A 24,830-nucleotide genomic window follows, 5' to 3' on the forward strand; every position below is an offset into this window, starting at 1 on the left:
AATACTGTCACTCGTGTTAGTAAGAGATGTTTATAACTGACATCTGTGATCATTCCTTCAGTGTACAGCCTCAGCCTCAGCATCCTCCTCAACCTGGCACCACAGAAACCTGCTATCACTGAGATTGACTTGTGAAGCTAATACTGTATATCGTTCAGTGCTCTTGTAGAAGTTTGCTCAAGGTATTACTATGGAAGCCCAGAGATTCAAAAATCTTGCTCTGTGTAAAACAGTTTTAAGTTGAAGAAGTACAAATGCTTTTAATCTTTTGGGTGTTGGGAAAGACATACTGAACTGGAAATGTTATAAGCCCACAGGTACATGTTTGAAAGAGATGCTTTAAAAGGTAAATAAAAGGAGTCTTGTATAGTTACCACTCTTTCCCATTGTGTGTAATATTGATGTCTTCCAAATAGGTATTTCGTTCTAAGCATTGATGTGCTGGAAAAGATCGACTGCCGGCACTTAGGTATTTGTGTATGTGCATGCATGTGTACGTGCATGTAACCCTGATTTGTAATGCTTGCTGATTTCCATGGTGTAAATATTCCCACCTTAGCTAACTTCAACCCAAGACCATGAATTAATATAGACTGAGAAGCAATGTACAGTGGCTTCCCTAGAGCCACTGTGAGCCTTCCCCTGCCCACTGTGAGCCCCCGATCTCTCGTCCTCTACTTTCTCTGTCACCCCTGTATTAATTAGGTTACTCTCTGCTTTGCTTATATGCTTTTCTATCTTGCCTAATGCCTTCCTCTCTTGTCCTCTTCTTCCCTTCCATTCTCTCCCCATTATTGCAAAATTGGAATAAGCAATTTAAGAAATTACATATACACTGGGATATCTTAATTCTTTCTTAAGGTTTTAACAATCTGCCGTTATGGAAATACTGAGCAATTGTGTTTAAAATACATTAACATTTAGCTACTAAGATGTAAACTGTGACTCTGGGAATTTATTTAATGAATTTTCACTTTTTTTTACAAATCACGAAGACTATTAGAAGTTTGCTTAATTCACAAATTAAGAATTTAAAACAAATGAATGATTTTAATTTCTCTCTCCAAACGTATTTTTACTGGTAAATACTGAGAAGGGTAGCAAAATGTTAAGAGAAGCAGTAGTAGCATTAAATGCAGATGCAGAGGAGGTAATCATTGGATTATATAAATTATTAATTTGTTGAAGCTCCCCACCCCCCCCGCCCACATAAAGCCACATTGACTAGGGGATAAGACATGGGGAAAAATAAAGTCCTGAAGCCACAATTGATTCAGTTCAAGATATACAGTATTTCTGATTTTTGACTTGGGGAGAACAGGGAAGGTACATTTTCTTCTTTTTTTTTTAACTTCTAAAAAATTTTGTTTAAATTAAATTAATTAACATATATAATGTATTATTGGTTTCAGAGGTAGAGTTCAGTGATTCATTGGTCTTGTATAACACCCAGTGCTCATCACATCATGTGCCCTCCTTCATGCCCATCACCCAATTACCTCATCCCCCCAATCCCCTCCTCTCTAGCAACCCTCACTTTGTTTCCTATAATTAGGAGTCACTTATGGTTTGTCTCCTTCTCTGATTTCGTTTTGTTTTATTTTTTCCTTCCTTCCCCTATGATCCTGTGTTTTGTTTCTTAAATTCCACATATGAGTGAGACCATATGATAACTGTCCTTTTCTGATTGACTTATTTTACTCAGCATAGTATCCTCTAGTTCCATCCACGTCATTGCAAATGGCAAGATCCCATTTTCTTTCTGATGGCTGAGTAGTATTCCATTGTATATATATCATATCTTCTTTATCCATTCATCTGTCAGTGGACATCTGGGCTCTTTCCATAGTTTGACTCTTGTGGACATTGCTGCTATGAACATTGGGTTGCAGGTGCCCCTTCAGATCACTACATTTGTGTCTTTGGGGTAAATACCCAGTAGTGCAATTGCTGAGTCATAGGGTAGCTCTATTTCCAACTTTTTGAGGAACCTCCACACTGTTTTCCAGAGTGGATATACCAGCTTGCATTCCCACCAACAGTGTAACAGGTTCCCCTTTCTCCACATCCTTGTCAACATCTGTCATTTCCTGCCTTGTTCATTTTAGCCATTCTGGCTTGTGGTTTGATTTGTATTTATTTCCCTGATGCCGAGTGATGTGTAGCATTTTCTTCATGTGTCTGCTGGCCATATGTATGTCTTGTTTGGTGAATTTTCTGTTCGTGTCTTCTGCCCACTTCTTGACTGGATTATTTGGTTTTTGGATGTTGTGTTTGTGAAGTTCTTTATAGATTTTGGATACGAGCCCTTTATCTGATATGTCATGTGCAAATGTCTTCTCCCATTCTGTAGGCTGTCTTTGGTTCTGTTGACAGTTTCCTTCACTGTGTAGAAATTTTTTATCTTGATGAAGTCCCAGTAATTCATTTTTGCCTTTTTTCCCCTTGCCTTTGGAGATGTGTCTAGCAAGAAGTTGCGTGGCTGAGGTCACAGAGGATGCTGCTGCCTGTGTACTCCTTTAGGATTTTGATGGATTCATGTCTCACATTTAGATCTTTCCACCATTTTGAGTTTATCTGGTGTAAGAGAATGGTCCAGTTTCATTCTTCTGCACGTAGTTGTCCAATTTTCCCAACACCATTTGTTGAAGAGGCGTCCTTTTTCCAGTGGATATTCTTTCCTGCTTTGTTGAGTGTTAGTTGACCATAGAGTTGAGAGCCCATTTCTAGGTTCTCTATTCTGTTCCATTGATCTACATATCTGTTTTTGTGCCAGTACCATGCTGTCCTGATGATTACAGCTTTGTAAGAGAGCTTAAAGTCAGGCCTTGTGATGCCCCAGCTTTGGTTTTCTTTTTCAACATTCCTCTGTCTATTCAGGGTCTTTTTGTTTCCATACAAGTTTTAGGATTATTTATTCCAACTTTGTGAAATAAGTTGATGGTAGTTTGATAGGGATTGCATGGAATGTGTAGATTGCTCTGTGTAGCATAGACATTTTTAACAGTATTTATTCTTCCAATCCAAGAGCATGGAACATTTTAACATTTCTTTGTGTCGTCTTCAATTTTTTTCATGAGTGTTCTGTAGTTTTCTGAGTACAGATCCTTTACCTTGGTTAGGTTTATTCCTAGGTATTTTATGGTTTTTGGTGTAATTATAAATGGGATTGAATCTTTAATTTCTCTTTCTTCTGTCTCATTGTTAGTGTATAGAAATGCATCTGATTTCTGTGCATTGATTTTATCTCCTGCCACTTTACTGAATGCCTGTATGAGTTCTAGGAGAAGGTATATTTTTATCGGCATGAGGACATTAATGTGTTACAGGAAAAGCTGTATTACAGGAAAATCATTGGCCATCTCCTGCAGTGTTAACAAACTTGGATACATCACTGGATGCTATTGGCAGTACCACAGACATATACAAGTTCAGTAGATCCCAGGATTTCCTGAGAATTCCAAAGGCAGAAGACTGTCTGGAGTAACCTACCAGTAATTTTGGAGAATGTTTTTACCCAGTGAAATTCAGGAGTGATTAACCCCTTGAAAAACTGAGGTTGCAGCATTTCTTACATTACCTGTGTTCTTATAGGTAGATTAAACTTCAGTATCTGACTAAAGGTCATGCAGCCATATATTCCCAAAAAAGTGTTTTCCTAAATGCATTCTTTCTGGTCAAAATCAAAAGAAAAGTATTTGTTATGATGAATGTATGAATGTATGTGTAGGATATTTGGAGTATTTAAGTAGCTTGTAAGATGTCAGTTCTATTTTGACTTTCACATACCTACTTTTTTATAGCCGAAAAGTAGTTTGACCTAATTTTTTTGCTGTTTTTTTTTTTTAGCCACCTTTATTTTAGAATTATATATGTTCAAGTAGTAATTAGGATGATAATATGTAGATACAGGTGTTGAGGAGGCAATATGTTATGGTTATATCTGGTATTTAAAGACATTTTCCACAATGCTTGAATGCTTTAAAATATTCTTAGCATAACCTCCTGTAACCTCCTGTTAAGAGATTGCTGCGAAAGAGGGAATAAAGCAAAAGTAGCTTAAAAGCAACAAAAACCCAAGATAAACAACTTCCATTTCTTGTTCAAATGACTCAATATTCAGGGAATTTCATTTTGTACAACCTAGAGATGATATTATTAGATCGCAGTGGATTATACGAAATTTTGCAATGTACCCCTCTCTTTCACTATCTTAACTAGATTCTATGAAAATGGCCAATTCTTTCTTGAATGAATGCTTTTCTCCTTCCTCATGAGTGTAGATGGCTTTATTAAAAAATAACAAACTTTAATTTGAGTTAATTTGAATAGTTATAAATTCTAGAAGCAGAGAGGATTTGCCATTTGCCCTAATAAACACTGTTACATTTAAGAAGTCTTGACATTCAGTATATGCTGATGAGATTTCACTCTTATACTAGACTTCCAGTAGCAACTTCTGATCTTATTAAAAACAAAATATATATATATAGCTATATATATATATATATACATACATACATACACCTTTTAATTGGCTTACATGAAAGAATGAATTTAAGAGGGAGCAAGTACAACTTTATACTAATCAACTTAAGACCATTATACGTATAATATAAAATTTAATTTTTGTAAATAAGCATATTATCATCCTTTTTAAAAAGGATTTTATTTGAGAGGAGAGAGAAAGAGAGCACAAGCAAGGAGAGTGGTAGAGGAGAGGAAGAAGCAGGCTCTCTGCTGAGCAGGGAGACCAATGAGGGGCTCAATCCCAGGACCCCAGGGCCATGACCTGAGCTGAAAGCAGATGCTTAACTGACTGAGCCACCCAGGTGCCCAGCATATTATCATCCTTAAACAAAGGGAAACAAAACTGGAGAGTTTGAATAACTTGACCAAGATTACACAGTTTTCAGGGTTATAAACCAAGAATGAAATACAAACTAGTTCACTCTCCTGAAGAGGGAGAAATAAGGGAGGATTCCTAAAGCATCATTCTCCAAAAACTTAAATTTCTTTACCTAGCATATTTCAGTAAGAAAAGTATCATTACTGGTAAAAGTAAAGAAAATATGAAAGTAATATTAAATTTAAGTGAGTGTTGGATCTAAATAGGTGATGTCCAGTGGGGTGGAGTTCATAATGAGACACTGGCTTAATAAGTACAATAAACAACATTCAATATTGAAATAGTAAGTGACATTCAAGTTGAAATTAAATATATTACAGTGGTATTCAGCTAAACTTACATAGCACTTTTTTTCTTTTTAGCTGAAGACTTGGTTTTTCAAGAGTAATTTGCTTACATGCTTACATTAAAGGATATAAAGTAAAAAGGTTTTGGTCTTTGACTTTGTATTGCTTATTATATGAAGGTCTTGTTCATATATTCATACTTTATGTGAGTTTAGCTTTTGAGTTCTAGTTTAGAAGAGCTTGGGCTTTTTGACCCAAGAGAAGGACTGCCTATTGTGTAGCTATGAAGAGGAACTTGAACAGGATGGAGGACTGAGCCTTAGGCTAGCTCTGGACAAGCGGCCAGAACTTCATCCTGAGAAGCTGTTTGGGAGAAGGGAACAGGACAGAAGTTGGAAGAAGGCAGATCATTTGCCTGTAATCCCAAGTGATCTAATTTTCCCAGTTCCAAATACTATTGGGAAAATAACCCATTTTTATCTCAGACTGCTTATAGGTATCTTCTGAATTAACTGTGTTCAGTCTGCTCATGAAATATCTTTATGGTCTTTCCACTGTGTGTGGATTGACTCTGTAGGTATCTCGACAGGAAATTATTTTTGCAATGAGCTATACCATCTAGGTTTTATTTCTGTAAATAGCATCGTCTGTTGTAGCCTTCTCAAGCAGTTGCTTTAGCTAGTACCACAGAATATTATTAAAAAATTTTTTTTCAAAACTTTGAGTCTTTTTAGTACTTTGAAAGTTTGTGGTAGAAAATTGCAGTCTTCTATCCTGGTATTATTGAGTAGGTTGAGGATAATGGAACACTATAATCACCGATTAGTGATGGGCTGTGATTGGTATCAACAAAGCTGGATTTTAACAAAAACCTGAAAAGGGGAAAATAAGTAAAAGTCAAAGAATTACCTTTTAGATTTGTTTTATTCCATTGCTGTTCATTTCACGTGACACACGAGTTGTAAGGTTTTCAATAGTGAAGCATTAAAAACAGGAATTAAAAAAAAAGATTTATTTATTTATTTGAGATAGAGAGAAAACATGCACCCATGCAAGCAGGGAAAGAGGCAGAGGGAGAGAGAAGCAGACTTCCCAGTGAGTGCAGAGCCTGATGTGGGACTTGATCCCAGCACCCTGAGATCATGACCCCTGTTGAAATCAAGAGTCTGATGCTTAACCAACTGAGACACCCAGGTGCCCCCAAAATAGGAATTGTTAATAGAAATAGGATAGCACTTGAAAATCTATGATCTGTAGAAAATTATAATTTGTGTGTAGTTAGACACACATGCACACAATGCAAATGTGTTTGGAGAATTGTTCATCTAATCACATAAGAACTTTCTTTTTGTGGGTGATTTATGAGCACTTCCTGGTGGCTACATATTAGAACCACTTGAAACAGCAAAAGAAAAGGTAAGTAAAAACTTAATTGCCTGGCTTTATAGAAGTAACACACTGCACCCACAGTTCAAGTGTGTTTACTCAGTAAATGCAGTATCATAAAGTATTATCCAAAATCAGATTTGCTTCTCTGCTGCAGAAAATAAGTGAAATAGCAGATAATTTGATTTTTTAAATGGACCAATATCTATAAAAATAAATTACTTTTATCCAAAGTTTAGAATTATAAATGGTTAAGAATTGTAAGATATTTAAATTGTAAGATAATAAAATTGTAAGATAATATAAAATCTTAAAAAGGTCTTACTTCAATAAATAAAATACAATCAACTTACTAAGACCTTTTTAAGATTTTACATTATCAATATCTAGGGAGAATATTAAAATTGGTTTTGTATTTTTCCTAAAGCCTCTTAGTAAGTTCATGCAAAGTAACACATTCCACAAATATTATGGGATCTTGAATCTCCTGAACTCTGTGACTTCACACCGCCCCCTCCCCCCAGCCTGGAATTACCTCTGAAAGAAGTTTCATCAAGACTCTTGATGAAAAATCTGGGGAGAAAGAGTTGAAGTGAGCCAGAATTTCATTTCTCTAGATGTTTCTTTAGACCTTATGAAAGTGAAGTCACCAGAATTGTATCCTGGTTCACATTTTTAATTACAGTTTTCTGCACTTTTATATCTCATTTTCCTTTATTATGCAGTAGCAAAAATAGCTGTTGTAAACCTACCAAAAAGTAAGCACCTTCTTTAATATGTACTTGGAAGATTTCAGAATTGAAGAATTTTGTCCATGTGATTGACCAGTTTGTGCGGATGAAAGGCATGCATCCCCTGGGTGATGTACAAAGATAAGGGTCAGAAGAAGCCAAATTGGGTTGTAAATCCACTTTGTGTCCTTTGGAAAATGATGTTGGCATTTCCATTTTGATGTCTTGAGTTTAGAATCAGCTGTGGTGAACAGCGGTTCATTGTACACCAAAAACACATAATATTTTAAATGTAAAACCACACATATGTTATACTGGCTTAAGAAAAAAATAGGTTCTTGGCTATCTACTATAGATTAGTATTGTTTTGTTAAATTAATTTCAATTCAGTTCCTACCTTTGAATAACTACACTTTAATTCATGGGAAATTCTAAGACTGAACACATAGTAGACATTGTAAATTCTGTGAAGAAGGAACCATTTTTCGAAAGGCTGCCATATCTCAAATCTATGCTTGTTTTTCAAAAATATGTATATTTCTCTTTTCATTTTTATAAAAACCTTAAGAGGCATGGGGGTGAAGACACTGAGACTTAGCTATTTTGATGCTGAAGTTAAAATGGAACTGGGTCTAGTTTTAATATTCATGTGCTTAAAACATTACAGATGATTTTTAGATTTTGAACTTCATTACTCATATAAAATCAGTTTTAATCTTGATTTTTAATAAATATATCTTCTATATCTCCTATATTTCTTCATTTTTTTTGTTTTTAGATTTGCTCATTTTTTTCCTCTTTCTTTCTCCTACTCATTCTATTAATGTGAAACTGAAATAATAAATAAATTTCAGATGTACTAAACAGAAAAAATGAGAAAGGGGAGAAAAACATCTAATAGAAACAACAATAGATACGATTTGTTGAGTGTTTACTATGTGGAAAGTACTATGTTAAATTCATCATAAAATCAAGAACATATATATATCTTTCTTCTGCACTGCATGCTTTTCCTACATATCAGACTTAGTCCTACCCCCTTGCCTTTATTTATGGTGTTCCTTGTTTCTAGAATATTTTTGTCTCTTCAGTGTATCCAGTTCACATTCACCCTCCAAATACTTCCTTGACTCATTTAGTTCTCAAGGATCTTTACTGTTGCTAAAATTCTGATGTATTTATTTATGAGTAGTTCTCAATATCATGTAAAACTAATTGATTTTGTCTTTCAGTTTTTCGAAAAACTTTAGCAGTGTTTTAAGAGCATCAAATATTTGTTGAATGAATAAAATTTTCCTCTCTTCTCAAGTAGACATTAAATTTCTGGAAGGTTTAGTTCATGTCTTAATTTTTTCCTTTTCTCATAGATTTCCACAATGTGCTTGACATATACATAAATACCTAGTGATTGATTGGACATGGGAGAGTCCAGGCTGTCTTCCTTTCAGGACTTTTATGGGAAAATACCTTCTCATAATGTGCATATAGATACACTTTAACTGAAGGGTAATACTGTAGATTCAGATACAGAAATGTATCAGTAGGTAAATACAGAATGAGATTATCTATGTCATTTTGGAGATATTAAAAGGTATAAATTTTGAGCGCTTAACTATATGTAAGGCACTGAACTAAGTGTTTTGCATTCATTATCTTAGTCCTTAGAACAAGTTAAGTTGTGGGGGCAGTGGTACAGCGGGCACTCAGAATGATTAAACAGCAGCTTGTTCAAAAGGCTCCAGTTTAAACCCAGGTATTCTTGGTTTTAAATATATGTACTTGTGTTGTATATTGCATATCATCTTACTCAGCGTCATTGTTGGAGTTTTCTATTTGAGAAATATCTCCCTTTTTAAATTCATTAAATTTAAATATATTAGATCGTGCTTATTTCCAGCATAACATAAACATTCAATAAATGTTAGCCTTTATTGTTACCATTTTTCCAAATTACACATAAGTGTAATTTGTAATTCTTCCTCCTCCTCCCTCCTCCTTCCTCCTCCTTCCAGCATAACATAAACATTCAATAAATGTTAGCCTTTATTGTTACCATTTTTCCAAATTACACATAAGTTCATGACACTGTCTTCCTCCTAAGTGAAGGCAGAATCAGGTATTTATTACCTCTGTAAAATCTGAATGTGAGTGTGTTTATGTATTTGGAATTTCATGAGAGCAAAGATTTAGTGTGTGAGAATTAAAAGTGAACTACTTTGCTACTTTCCACTCATCTCTCTCTAGAAAGATGCCTACATAGTACATCAGGAGAGATGCCTGTCTGAGCTCACAAAGGGAATCAGTGATGGATGTCAGAGGTATCTAAAGTTGGTTGTTGATGTCTTAGAAGAGATTTTGAGTATTGATCTACTTTATATGTCTTATTTATTTATTTATTTATTTATTTATGATAGTCACACACAGAGAGAGAGAGAGGCAGAGACACAGGCAGAGGGAGAAGCAGGCTCCGTGCACCGGGAGCCCGACTGGGATTCGATCCCGGGTCTCCAGGATCGTGCCCTGGGCCAAAGGCAGGCGCCAAACCGCTGCGCCACCCAGGGATCCCTACTTTATATGTCTTTATACAAAGATTTTAAGTTTTCTTTTCAAGATCCGTCATATTTTTCTGGGAATTAGAGAATGATAATCGTGGAAGGCACTAACACTCTAGTTTTCATTTTTGGGTTTACTATCTTTGTACACTTAGATATGGAATTTGAGAAATACAACTTAACTAGCCATTAGAAACGACAAATACCCACCATTTGCTTCAACGTGGATGGAACTGGAGGGTGTTATGCTGAGTGAAGTAAGTCAATCGGAGAAGGACAAACAGTGTATGTTCTCATTCATTTGGGGAATATAAATAATAGTGAAAGGGAATAGAAGGGAAGGGAGAAGAAATGGGTAGGAAATATCAGAAAGGGAGACAGAACATAAAGACTCCTAACTCTGGGAAACGAACTAGGGGTGGTGGAAGGAGAGGAGGGCGGGGGGTGGGGGTGAATGGGTGTTGGGCACTGAGGGGGGCACTTGATGGGATGAGCACTGGGTGTTATTCTGTATGTTGGCAAATTGAACACCAATAAAAAATTTATTATTAAAAAAAACTTAACTAGAGAACAATAAGTTCAGTGAAACTAAGTGAAAGTAAAACATTTTCATTGAAATTTTAGAATTTTGATATAATTTTAGACTTATGGCAAAGTCAGAAGATGATATAAGAAACTCATATATTCTTTAACCTATTATAAAGTAATTATATATTTTAAAAATAGAGTTTTCTCTTCATCTTAGCATTTGCTAATTATGTAATGGATCATATTATCACAGTAGTAAATTATAAATTTTGTTTGTTAACTATAAATATCCATTCATCTTTATTGAGATATCATGGGCATATAGTACTGTGTTAAGTTTAAAGTGTGTGGGTTGACTTGATACACGTATGTATTTCCAAATGATTACCATCACGGCCTTAGCTAACACTTCCATCCTGTCACATAATTACTATTTTTTTGTGTGAGAACATTAAGAGTCTGTGTTTAATTTGAATGCTTTTTAAAGGTTTCTTCTGTTGAAGATTACCTCCCACCATATTGTTTTTCTTAGAAATGTCTGTTTCTTGCATTTAGTCTCTGGCTCCCACACCGAAAACTCCTTCTTCACAATATTCTTACAGATCCAGAGAAAAATATTTATCTGTTTTAAAGTGTAAGTAAATCACAGTTTGGAGTTTGGAGCTAATATGCTGTTCACTGAAATGAAATCAGGTACTATTTTAGTAGGTTTGGAAATATATGAACATTCAGGCAAATTCCAAGTGTAAGAAATCTGATTAAATAGAAAAAATGAGCCTTATTGTGTTTTGCAGCTGTAGAATAACATTCTAGTGGCAAATAGAAGACCTTTATATGGGATCCCTGGGTGGCGCAGCGGTTTGGCGCCTGCCTTTGGCCTGGGGTGTGATCCTGGAGACCCAGGAACGAGTCCCACGTCGGGCTTCCTGCATGGAGCCTGCTTCTCCCTCTGCCTATGTCTCTGCCTCTCTCTCTCTCTCTCTCTCAATCTCTCTCTCTCTCTGTGTGTGACTATCATAAATAAATTTAAAAATAAATTTAAAAAAATTATTAAAAAAAGACCTTTATATTGTTCAATTTTAAACCGATGTTAAACTGACTGCATTAAACCAATATAATTAAAGGTGTTTGTAAATTTAATATCTGTGCTATTTCTTAGTTGAAACTTAAAATATGAAAGTAAATATTCAGATGAGGATCTCAACATATGTATTTGTTTTTTATTATTCACATTATTGTTGGGAATAAGTGAAATAATTTGTGAAAACAACTTTGCAACGTAGAAAATACTATACAACATATAAGATATTTTTATTTCATTTATAGAAGCTATCAAGAGAACAAAAACTGTTTAAGTAAGTTGAATAAAGGAGCTGTTTTTTTAATATTGCATGAAATTATACAGAAGTTAATGTATTTGCATTTTTAATTTCAGATTCAAAACGCAAATGATGTATTAATTGCTCCACTTGAGAAATTTCGCAAAGAACAGATAGGTGCAGCAAAAGTAAGTGTTACATTTTATTATTCAGATATTCTCCTGATAATTAAAGATGACATACTTTCAGATGTTACATTTTTGAAATTAGAGTGACCTTTTAAAAAATTTTTTACATCATTCTTAACTTTTGTACAAAGCCTGTTACAAAGACTGGAATTCTTTTATAAACACAAAGGATATTCTTCTACTGCATAGAGAAAGTCAGCATTTATAAGTGAGTTCCTTCCATACCAACAGTTGTAGGAATTTAACTATTTTAAACAGAATGAAATTAAGGTAAAATTGAGGAGCTTTTTTCCTAACCATATAAAATAAAAATTAGGTATAGGGTATACTTAAAACTCAGGCAGTAATTTTAAAAGAACTTTTATTATTTTTTGTATTTTTTCATTATTCATAAAAATGTGTTTGTGAGGGGCACCTGGGTGGTGCTGTTGTTGGTTAAGCATTCCACTCTTGGTTTCAGCTCAGGTTGTGATTTCAGGGTCCTGAGATCAAACCCTGGATTGGGCTCCGTGCTCAGCATGGAATCTGTTTGGGAATCTCTCTCCCTCTCCCTTTGCTCCTCCCACTCATGCTCCCTCTCTTTCAAATAAATAAATAAATCTTTTAAAAAAAATGTGTTCGCGAAAAAACTTTTGACATGTTTCTCAAGCCTTTGCATTAATGCTTAATTGATTACAGACCAATTAAAATTTCCCTGAGCCTAACAATTTCTGAAATTTACTTGCATCTTCTCTCTTGGGTCTATACTTTACCTGCTCAACATTATATAAGGACATAAAATTTAGGGTTTCCAAAACAGAAATCACCATCTCCCATCCTTCCTCCATCTTTTTTTGGTTTTGGTTTTCCATTTAGTCAATGACATACCCCTTCCCCATTGGAGCAATGTTGTCTGTTCTACTGCAGAATTATTTTTTCTCCTTTCCTCCTTCCCTTCCCCTGAAATAATGAAATAGCTTACTAGTTAGTTTCCACACCTTCATCCTAATTTGTTAACATATTTTTGCTGTCTTCATCATTCTTCAGTGATGAAATTTTCGGTGGTTCTCCTTGAGAGACAGTTTAATTCTAGTAATGAAAGCTTTCCACAGTGTGCCCATTTGCTGTATTTCAATATCTCTCCCTCCTCAGGCACAATTGTCTACCAATCTCTATATACCCTGACTGTGTCTGTGGCTTTACCCAAATTTGTCTCTCCCTAGAATATTTTTTACCCTTTGCTTTGTTGAAGTCCTGTTAACCCTCCATGGCTTCATTCATATCCCAGCATCAGAAAGAAGCTTTCTTTATATGGGCTTTTCCTCATCTTATGTGTTCCCCTTCCAGAATTGATTATCTTTCTTACAGAATCAAGTAATTTTTTTGCTTATTTCCTATAAAAAGCTACCACAGTCTGTCTTGAATTAGTTTTATGTACATATCTCTATAAATTATAAGCTATTATCAAGTTAGAGAGTAAACCAGAACCATTTTTATGTTAATTATTTAAGCAAACATTTATCAATATCATAGTTGGCCCACTTTTGGTAACCATGGTGTTCGATAAGATTAAGGGATACAGTTGTAAACAAGACAGACTTGCCTGCTGCCATTGTGTCCCTTATTATCTTTTGTGGAAAGCAGACACCAGAGTAATTACAAATGCACTGAGGATTGTGATGCACGAGTAAAGAGTGCTTTGTGAGAGTATAATTAATAAAATTGACTTTGTCCAGAGACCCAGGAAATGCATTCTGGAGGAAGTATTGGTTAAACAGAGAACTAAATGATAAATAGCTAGAAACAGGACTTTAGGGGCAGGAAGGGAAGAACTTTTCGTATTCCCAAAGAGGGAACAGAGGGGTATGAATAAAGGCCATAAAGGAGGAAAGAGCCTAGCATTTTAGAAGTAGAAGGTCCACAATGTTAGGAGTAAAGAGAATGATAGAGACAGAGGGCATGTACACAGTTTTATTAATGGTCCATAGTTTTTTGCTTCTTATTCTAAGGGTACTGACAATCCAAAGAAAAGTCAAAGCTGGAGGAGCGATAATTGCATTTTATTTTATTTTGTTTTGTTTTTTATATTTGCATTTTAAAAGTTGCAGGCCATGCAAGAATCCGAGAGGATAAGACTACTGTGGGAAAACCAGTTTGAGGGCTACTGGATAATGACTTTAGATTCAGAAAGTGATAGTGGCTATGGAAACAAAGGGATATATTTTAGAGGTAAAATGGGAAACGTAGGAAATGGGTTATATACTGTGAAGTGAGGGACAGGACAATTCAAGGATTACTCTTAGGATTCTAGGTTGGGTAACTGGGTGAGTTTCGGAGCCACTTACTGAGATACACAACTTTACAGTTAAAGGCAAAAATGATGAGTTTGGCTTTTAGACATAATGGATTTGAGGTTCCTCTAAGACATCCAAGTGGAGATACTGAGTTGGCATGTGTATCAGATCTGAATTAGAAATACACATTTGGGAGTTATTGTACTCTAGGTGATAATTAAAATCATGGGGTAAGATTAGATTCTTTCTGGGAAAGAATAGAATGAGAGGAGGACCGAGGTCTAAATAATCTGAGAACTTAATATTTGAGGTTTTGGGAGAGAAAAATAGGACAAGTGAAGAGGTTGAGAAGGGCAGAAGAAGGAAGAAAATAAGAATGTTTAGTGTGCTCAGAGCAAGGATGGGTTTGTTTCAAGGATAATAGTAGCTAATCCTCATTGACATGGATATTGTAGGGATTTTCACTGAACTGCTACATCTGTGAATTAACTAAGTTCTCACAGGCAACACGTGAGGTGACTGTAGGTGTTTACCTGCTCTTAACAGTGATTCACCTCATTGTATCCATGAGGTGACCTCAACAGATCACAGAGCTAGGAAGTCAAACTATGTATCTGAAATTAAGCCATTCCACTTTAGAGCCTCAATTTATAATGTTTCACTTCCGTGATATTTTTGTAAAATTAAAGAGCCTTGCAGGGCGCCTGGGTGGCTCAGTTGGTTAAGCGTCCAACTCTTGGCTGTGGCTCATGTCATTTTCTCAAGGTCCTGGGATTGAGCTCTGCCTGGGGGCTCCATGCTCAGTTGGAAGTCAGCTTCAGGATTCTTTTTCCGTCCGCCCCTCCTCCTGCTCCCTGCTTATGCTCTCTCTCTTTCTCTCTCTCTCTCAAATAAATAAAAATCTTTTAAAAAAATCAAAGAGTTCTGTGAAAAATTCTTTAGTACAAAATATTGCAAATTTCCGGTCCAACTAAAATATAATAGATTTCAGTTGTGTATGAATTATTCTTTCTTAAAGATTTAAATTAGCTATAGTTAAAATAACATGAATAATTGCACCCATTTTATTTTGTTATTTTTTATTTTTATTTTCATTTAATTATTATTATTTTATTTTTTAAATATCTCAGTTGCTGGGCCTGTCAGCTGAGAGCACACACAGTATACTGTTATGCCTTTGCCTAGTCATTGGGAGAGGTATTTTAAACTTGCTGTTAAATGAGTTCAAATGAAATATTGAACCTAAACATCATGGCACTTGCCTTTTAGTTGGGGTGATTCTGTGTACTGACGCTCTTAGTACTAAATTGTTTGTAAGCTGCTAAGTAATCCTTGTTCAGTAGTCTCTAAAAACCAGGCATTTTTTTTCTGAAATATATGTAGAGGTCAGTTTATTTTTGGTATTGCAGAAATGTCATTAGAAATAAAAATATTTGAAGGTGTTTATTTTTTCTGTTGCTTTATTCCCTGTTATACCAATGTATATTCTTGGTAAATAGAGTTAAGTCTACAAATGACACTCTGCTGCTTTTTACAATCTGTACAGTAGAGGTTTCCAGCAAGTGTGTTTAGGCTGATGACCATGGAAGGCAGGAGTGTCAGTAGACTCTTTGATTGCAGTCAGTGATCACCTCAGCTTGGGCCCAGTGGAAAATAACTTCACCTCACAACCTATTTAACTGAAGTGGACAGTCAGTGGACCACAAACATTTCTCTTGTAGTTTGCTCTATGGACATTGAGACACCTGATACTTTGCTGTGTGAGGTACAGTTGTGGGGAACAAGCACCATTGAGACCCATTAGAAAAGATTAGTGATGTGGGTTGCTGAGCTGAAGGATAGAGAAGATGGTTCCTATTTTTTGAATAGCTAAAATTATCTATATACAGTTGTAAAAGTGTATTTATTTAGAGGTTCTTAGTGTGCTGGTAGATGCAGAATGGGATTGTTTGCGGGTTTGACATATAACAGGTGTCAGAGTATAGAACTGAATGTTTGGTTTCTTTAATTTGTATCCTGTTACAGGGACACCTGGGTGTCTCAGTGGTTGAGCATATGCCTTTGGCTCAGGTCATGATCCCAGGGTCCTGGGATTGACTCCCCCATTCGGGCTCCCCACAGGGAGCCTGCTTCTCCCTCTGCCTATGTCTCTGTCTCTCTCTGTGTATCTCTTATGAATAAATAAAAAAAATAAAAATAAAAACTTTGTATCCTGTTACACTGTTGGCTTCAATTCTAGAAATGAGCAGAGCGTAGGTATCCAGAATGATTAATGCAAACTAAAATTTCACATTAGAAATATATCCAGAGCAGCATTATAATAGAGCAAAATGGATTATAACTTGTTTTTACACTTCTTGTATAAATTGACGACTATATTTGATTGCATTCAAAATCTCTCCTTGCCCCTGGAGAGAATCCATTTTAAGTCCTATCTATACCTATTATGACAAACTGGCTAACTCTAAAATATAAGTAGAACTCTGAGTTCTTACTCAAAGACAAATACATTAGGAGAAATAATGTAGACATACATACATACCAGCCTCTTACATATTTTAAGAGAAGGAATTAACTTTCAGGAGACCAAGGACCCATTTTCCACGTGTAAACAGACTGAGCAGCTAGTTATTGGTACAGTGAGGATTAGAACTTAATTCCTCAGACCAATATTTTTTTGAGTCCTCCACTACTGTTCTTTAAAATACTCAATTGTGTAATATTTTATTTTCCTTACCTTTAGCAAACAAATGATTCCATGCGAAATGTATATTGATTATAAAAATGTTTCAAGTATGCCCACTTTGTTTATGTTTCAAACTTGCCCACTTTGAATCAAGCCTAGTTAAATGTATTTTGTTTGATTTTTAATTTTCCTCAGCACACAGTAGGCACTTAATACTGACTTAGTTCAATAGAGATAAGAGACTTAAGAAATACTGCCCATAAAAGACATTTCCATTTCTATGGGAAATATCTTTCAAGACTAGTTTTCATTTTTCAGTAGACCTTAATAGAAATCATATGAATATTGTTCTATGGTTTTGAGAGAAAAATAAACAAGATAATATTAGTCATTTCATAATAGGACTTGATTTTCCTTATATTGTTTTCATGTTGAAGACTGTAATGGAACCTGATGATTCTTTTTCTTTGTTTTCTCCATAGTAAAGTTTGGCTCTGTCTCTGAGCATTTATTATTTTTAAACCTGTCTTACACATGTAATTAATTTTAGCATATAGTGTCTAAAATCTTTGGAGAATTGTAATTAATTTGTTATAGTCTTGGATTTCTATCATGTGAAAAATAGCTTTAATTTGTTGTCTAAAATATACAAATGTCATAGGGAATCTACAAGGATTACAGATGCTTTACTTATTCCAAATTATAAAGTTTTTTCCACTTGACTGAGTAATCTAATTTAATGGGTAATAGTTTGGACTCCTAATAGGAACAATCTAAAAAAATGTGATTTGTAGCATCTGAGTGTAGATTTATAGATTACTTTACTTTTCCTCCAGTTATCAACAAGTTCTCCAGAGGATTGTCAGGATTGGTTTTTTATGTGCTGCTGATGGTTGCTGAGCTGAGTCTGTTTCCTAAACAGATATCCTCTGGGGCTGAATTTTCAGGGCAAATTATAAACCATTTGGTAGTTGTTTTAAAATTACTTGTAATTCTCTTGATTGTACTTTCTGTCATTAGAACCTATTATATGGAGTTTGAGAATTGTTTATTTTTGTTATTTGGTCATCTTGTTTTTTAAATGACAAAAATAATAATTGCCCTTCATACTAGGTAACCAAGTACTACTTTACTTGAAACTCATTTAATCCTCACATCCAGCACATTAGATAGGAAAACTGTTACACACATTTTATAAATGAAGAAGCTGAGATGCAGAGAAGATAAGTAAATGGGCTGAGGTCTTGTACTTAGTAAGGAGTACATTCATTTTTTAAATAGAGATGATATAAAAACTATTCAGTTCTTTAGTAGCACCACTACATATTTGGTACTCAAGAAATATAAACTAATTCTTTTATTCTTAAGGAAGGAAAATTGGCTGGTTAGCTCTTTTGGAGAGCAGGCTAGTGTCTTATAGTTTACCAGCAAGTTCTACAGAGTCATATAAACTTGAGATCAGGGATCCCTGGGTGGCGCAGCGGTTTAGCGCCTGGGCCTTTGGCCCAGGGTGCGATCCTGGAGACCCAAGATCGAATCCCACATCGGGCTCCCGGTGCATGGAGCCTGCTTCTCCCTCTGCCTAGGTCTCTGCCTCTCTCTCTCTCTCTGTGTGACTATCATAAATAAATAAAAATTTAAAAAAAAAAAGATTTAAACTTGAGATCAAGACCTGACACATAATACTCATAGGAACTGTGAACTTGGGTAAGTTAATTACTTTTTTTGCCTTTCCCCATCTGAAAAAAAAAACAAAAACAAAAAAAAAAAACAGACAATCATAAGACCATCTTCGTAGGATTAATGTGATAACATAATTTGACATTTCACATAAATTTCTTCACATAATTTCTTCTACATAGTAAGTGCTAAGATGTTAATTCTTCTTATAGCTATTAATTAGTATTCATGTTATATACTTTCTGTTAGTATTAAAGTACTGCAGTAAAAAGATCATTCTTCATGTAGTTTAATTTGTCTTATTTTGTTTTCTAGGCAGAGACAAATCAGTATGGATATGTTGACTATTAAATGCGGTTCACAAGGTTACTAAGCAAGAGGGCCTTATCTGGACATTACTTATAATTAATAACATTGTAAAATTTGTGAAGCACTATTACTTACAACAGCCCTACAAAGTAGGAAGTTAGGAAGTATCGTTTTCCATAGGACTAACCTGATATCCAGAAAGATCAAGTAGGATTGCCAACAGCCCAGAGGTACGCATGGACTTTAGCTGGGGACTCAAGTCTAAGCTTTCTGCTATCTAATTCAATAATTTGGGCAACATACGATATCTGCCTTTATCATGGGGATGTAAATACATTTTTTCGGTAGTTTATAGTGTGTTTTCATCAATCTTACAACATCTTGTGTGGTATTAGCTCTAATTGACCCCATTGCCACCAACTAGAAAAACAAACCAGATCACATCCTGTGGAGATGGGTGAGTCAGTAGTTGTCTCTTTACTTGACAAGTGATGCCATTTAGTGTCTGTACACGTTTCAGAAACTGTTGCAGCATCATGCATTTCAGAGCTTGCTGGTCTACTATAAAAGCTGAGCCTCCCATAATAAGAATTGTGCATAGGGACATAACCTAAAGGCTGTACAACTCAATCAATATATATTTATTACATCATTATATGTTAAATGTAGATGTGTGTTTACATACATACAGAGATCATTATAACTTCATTAAGTAGCTGTCAGTATGCTCAGACAGGAGGATAAACTCTCATGTTATAATTTAATTATAATAAATTGAAGATAAGATTATCACTTTCTTTCCTCCTGATTATCCTTACGTTCATTCCTAAAGACTGATACCTAGGAAACGTCTTAAGCATCCTCCCTAATTGAATTTTTACAAAAGATCCCTATCCTAATTTTTAAAAGATTGATTGTTTTCATTGACTTGAGAGAGAGAGTGAGCAAGCATGGGAGGGGTGCAGAAGGAGAAGAGAGAGGAAAAGAATATCAAGTGGACTCCCTGGTGAGTGTGGAGCCCAAGGCAGTGCTTGATCTCAGGACCCTGAGACCATGCCCTGAGCTGAAATCAAGAGCCAGATGCTTAAACAACTGAGCCACCCAGGTGCGCCCCCCACCCCGCCTTTACACAAAATTTTTAGGTCAGATATATAGCTTATTAAATTTTAACACAATTTACAAGAGCCTTACATTAACAGTAATTGATGAAATGTAGTAGAGCCTCCCAATATCATTGTTAAAATTGACACTGAGAGTTCTAGAGAGTGAAACCTTGTTATTCAATAGAACTTTTTTCAACCTTCTTGGGTAAGAATCAAGCCTGTTTCTATGTAATGAAGTCTTCTCTGTAGCAAATCCAATTACTTAAATTTAACCTGGTAGATGGAAAAATTCCAAATAATAAAAATTTTCTTTTTTTAAAAGATTTATTCATTCATTCATTCATTCATTCATTCATTCATGAGAGAGAGAGGCAGAGACACAAGCAGAGGGAGAAGCAGGCTCCATGCAGGGAGCCCGATGTGGGACTCGATCCTGGGTCTCCAGGTTCACGCCCTGGGCTGAAGACAGGAGCGAAACCGCCAAGCCACTGGGGCTGCCCTAATAAAAATTTTCTAGGCCTCGTGCTTTCAATAGAGACAACAGTGGGGTTGAGAAGCTCCAGTTGGAGCATCTCCCTGAGGAAATGTCCCCTGTGTACTTTACATCTTCTCCAGAAAACAAGCTGGTTTCTTGGGTTCAGTTTAGTCAGAGTTTTTATCTATAGATACATTCTTTTCCTCTACCACATCTGTTGGCTGCCCTATTCCAGAAGAATTTGCTCCATGAGATTTTATGTTTCTAATTGCTAACACATTGATATTTTTACTTACACCTTTTTCATGATCCTTGCCATTCCAGTTGTCCTTCAGGTGGTTGGGAAATTATCAGTGATTTTTTTCCCCAAATTTAAATAGTCAGAAATATTCTGAAACATTTAGGAATTTTCATACTGATTTCTGTGGAAAACAACACAATCAAATTGCAAAACATTTTATTTCACACTTGTATTTTAGAATTCAAAGCAAGTTGTCAAATACCAACAAGGGTATGTTTTAAGCATCAGGAATAGATGGGTTTGTAGTACACATCATTTGATGTTTACTGGGGACCTCTGATAAAATGACTACCCTCTGTGAGTAATACCATCCTTTGTTTAATTTTATACTATAACAGTTGCTTGCTTATTGGGAAAATACACCCAAGTGTCAAAGCTTATTTTTGGGGTGATCTAGGAAAGAAGAAAGAGGAAGGATTTTTCAAATAATTTTTATAGAATACTGATTTTTGTACCTTATAATCTATACTTTAGAGTTGTTGCAAATGAATTATGTCAGCATTTAAATTTTAATGGTGTCTTATTGAGCAATTTTTATTGCCCTCACCTATATTTTATGTGTATCAAATTGGAATTAAAACTTTATAATACACATTGAAGTAATTGGAAACTCTCTAAGGACTGTCAACCAGTGTGACTTGGTATTTAGGAGATTTTGATAGAATTAAAAGTATGATGAACTTAAGGCTACTTTCCCTACAAAATTAATTAAACCTTTTGTTATATCTGAAATACAGAAAATTTTCATATCTAGTCCAGCAAAAAAAAACAAAACAAAACAATCAACAAAACATGTACTTACTATCCATTGTCAAAATTGCCAGACTCAGTATTAGGAAGCATCTGCATTTGCTGAACATTCCTGTTATATATAGTTATTCGTAATAGAACATTGTTTCAATTTACCAAACTCTTGTTTTCTGTAAACAGCTTCAGTCTTTAAATATTCTTGTTAAAATTTAGCAGTGAAAACTGAACTTGAAGCCCCAAAGGGTGTCTGGTTACCACCACATTTAAAAACATACATATCAGTAGTGACCTATAAAATTATTTAACTTTTCATTGTTCACGTCACACTGTTTATTCAGATCAAAATAAAATCGCAGCAGCAATGATTCCATACTTGCTTAGTAAACTGTGGGCTTGACGGTGAGACTTTTGCTATGCTATCAGTTACTTCATTCCAAAGTAATGAGATATTTTGGTGTCTATATTCTATCATATAATAACAGGTTCTCCTCTACTACTTAATCCTCCTTGCCTGTCTCTGAGTCATTAGGAAGTTGATTAGCATGCCATCATCCATCTTGAGTCATTGATACAAAAACATTCAACTAGACAGTGTTAATCTGCTTTGTGAAGAATGGTGTGAAGTCTAGGGACACAAAAATAAAATATGATACTTGCCTTCATGGAGCTAACAGTACAGTGAAAGAAACCACAGAGAAACATATAATTATGATGAAATGGAATTAATGTTATATCTGAAATACATGCATAGTATTTACAAGCACAGTGGAAAGAATGGGTCACTCTTTTAACCGATCAGAGGTTGGCAAAAACTTTTGTGATATTCTGGCATCAGCAGGTGCAGTGTAATGGCTAAAAGAAACTTTCCAGTTAGTGCAAAGGATAAGCAGCATCTCAGACAGAAAAAGTCATAATGGTGTAAAAAAATGGTGATGTGGCTTAAAAACTTCATATATTCCAGTGTGATTAGAGCTGTTGCTTTTAGCCACTCTCCCCCCAACATGAACCACATTAAGAAATGTATTTTACATTATGATTCAGTGAATACATGTGCTAACATACTTCTGTTACCACATATGATATAATCTGGTATTTTCATTTGTATTCTACTCTATTTCATTCAAACAAGTGTTGTACGTAACTCATGAAACTGGTTGTAAAACCTACGAGTGTCATAACTCATGATACCAATAAATATTGGGCCATAGCTTAGCATGCAAATATAAATGGAAGGTGAAGGCGAATTAGTGAAAAATGAGGCAGAAAATATTCAGTTGAGGAAAAATAATGGAGAGTTTTGTGCTGCCACTAAGAAGCGTTTTGTTTTTTTGTTTTGGGGTTTTTTGTTGTTGTTGTTATATTGATCATACACATCAGATGTATTCTTGGCAGCTCACATATATTTATTTCATCTTTACAACAACTCTATGAGGTTGGGGCTACTATTTTCATCCTCTTCTTACCAATGTTATTTGTTAGGAATTAGGCATCTGGTAAATGACAAAGCACAAGGATTTAACCCAGGCAATCTGTGTCTAAGACACATGCTCCTAACCTTGATACTTTATTCATATGGCAGATATAATACTCATGTGGGCAGAGTCTTTGTATTTTAAGATGACTTAGGAGCATCGTGAAAGGCTAAAGTCTGAGAAACCAGCAATCAGCCAATAATTCATCAATATTTGCATTAGAATGTTTTTGAAATGTTTTCTACCAGCAGGAGATCCAGCCATTTCTGTGTACCTGCCAGCCACACAGGCGTGGTAACCAGAAAACCACACCAGGAGGAAGCAAACCTCAGGCCTGTGTTGTATAAAGCACCTTTACTCTAAACTCCCACCCACTCCCTCCAGCAAACCACAAACCTCTAGAATAATCTTCCTCACTTCCCAAGTAGTTCAAAGATAAGACTCTTTGTTAAGCCCTGCAGTTTCCTTAGGCCACTGCTTTTTTTAAAAAGGATTTTATTTATTGACTGATAGAGCGAGCACACTCACAAGTTGCGGGAGGAACAGAGGGAGAGGGAGAAAGAATCTCAAGCAAACTCTGTGCTGAGTGGGAGCCCAAAGTAGGGCTGGATCTCATGACCCTACCATCATGACCTGAGCCTGAGCCAAAATCTAGAGTTGGATGCCTAACCAACGGAGCCACCCAGGTGTCCCTAGGCCACTGCTTTTCTTATTCTCTGCTTTGATACAGCAGCTCCTGCCATTGTAATGCTTTTCTTCTCAGTCAGTATATTTCTTCAGTCTACCACACTTTTCCTCTTTAAAACTTATTTCTGTCCTTTCCTTTGGGTATGAGAGGCTGATGTTCCCATCTGTGAATTCAGCTGTTACCAAATTCCCAGAGGAATCATGGCACAGGAGAGAGTGAGCCCGCCATCCTGTGTGATGGTTTTAGCAGTTACTGTGTACCAGCACCAGTGCAGAGGAACTGTCTCATTAAGGGACCCAGGTGACTCCATTTTCTTTTACCTCAGGATGAGTTTTCCACTCTGAAGAGTTTAAGGTTGTCCTTTGTTTCCTTTTCTGAATTGAAAATGTAAATTTCTGTTTTAAGGCCCAAGATTAGCAAATTATATGCTAAATTTGGCTTGCCACCTGTTTTTGTGTGGCCCTTGAACTATGAATATGGGTGTTTTTTACATTTTAAAGTTCAAAAAAATTAAAAGAACAGCATTTTATGACATGAAAATTATGTGAAATCAGATATCAGTGCCCATAAATGAAGTTTTATTAGAAGACAGCATTGCCCATTTGTAGTTCTATGATGGTTCTCACTCTGCAGCCACAGAATTGAGTAGCATGAGGACCACAAAGCATAAAATACTACTATCTGGCCCCTTACAGGAGAAATTTTGCAATGCCTAGTCTAAGTCCTGAAACAAATTTCACTTTTAACTCTCTAGTTTTTTAGGTCTTCTTGCAGATTTGGGCCTTCCCTGGTTTCAAACTTAACAAAGTGAGTTTGATGACTTGCCTTCCTAGATTAGAAAACCACAGAATCTATTGTAAGATAAAACTGGGTGTGCCTTTGAACAGATTAGTGACTAAAAGTCATAAACATAAACACCAAGATTTTTTATTTCAAGCATATATATCTTCCTGGGAATCTTTTATCTTTGATGCCAAATAAATATGCCCAGTTTAGAGCTATGGTTTTTTGCATATAGCAATTGAGGAAAAGATGAAGAATCCTTTTTACCTCTGAATCAATATATTTAGTTAAGAGATGGCTAAGTAAAAACCATTTTACAATTGCTTGCTTTGTTGAGATTTCAAATCACAACTGAAACTGCTAAATACATGGACTGTCCTCCTCCCAGCAGTGTTATTTTAAGTAAGAAG

General features: G+C 35.5%; 1 protein-coding gene across 8 annotated transcripts in view; it reads left to right on the forward strand.

Annotated features, from left to right (window-relative positions):
- ARHGAP42 (Rho GTPase activating protein 42) overlaps positions 1-24,830 on the forward strand; it is a 287,300-nt gene that overhangs the window by 134,238 nt on the left and 128,232 nt on the right. For 7 of the 8 annotated variants that reach the window (XM_077867592.1, XM_077867593.1, XM_077867594.1 and 4 more), the window contains exon 4: positions 11,829-11,900. The exons of the other annotated variant lie outside the window; for it this stretch is intronic. In XM_077867592.1, coding sequence (XP_077723718.1) covers positions 11,829-11,900 — 72 coding nt within the window. The remainder of the gene's footprint in view (positions 1-11,828; positions 11,901-24,830) is intronic. 8 annotated transcript variants of the gene reach the window in all.

The sequence above is a fragment of the Canis aureus genome, chromosome 23, assembly GCF_053574225.1.
Source record: "Canis aureus isolate CA01 chromosome 23, VMU_Caureus_v.1.0, whole genome shotgun sequence".
NCBI lineage: Eukaryota > Metazoa > Chordata > Mammalia > Carnivora > Canidae > Canis > Canis aureus.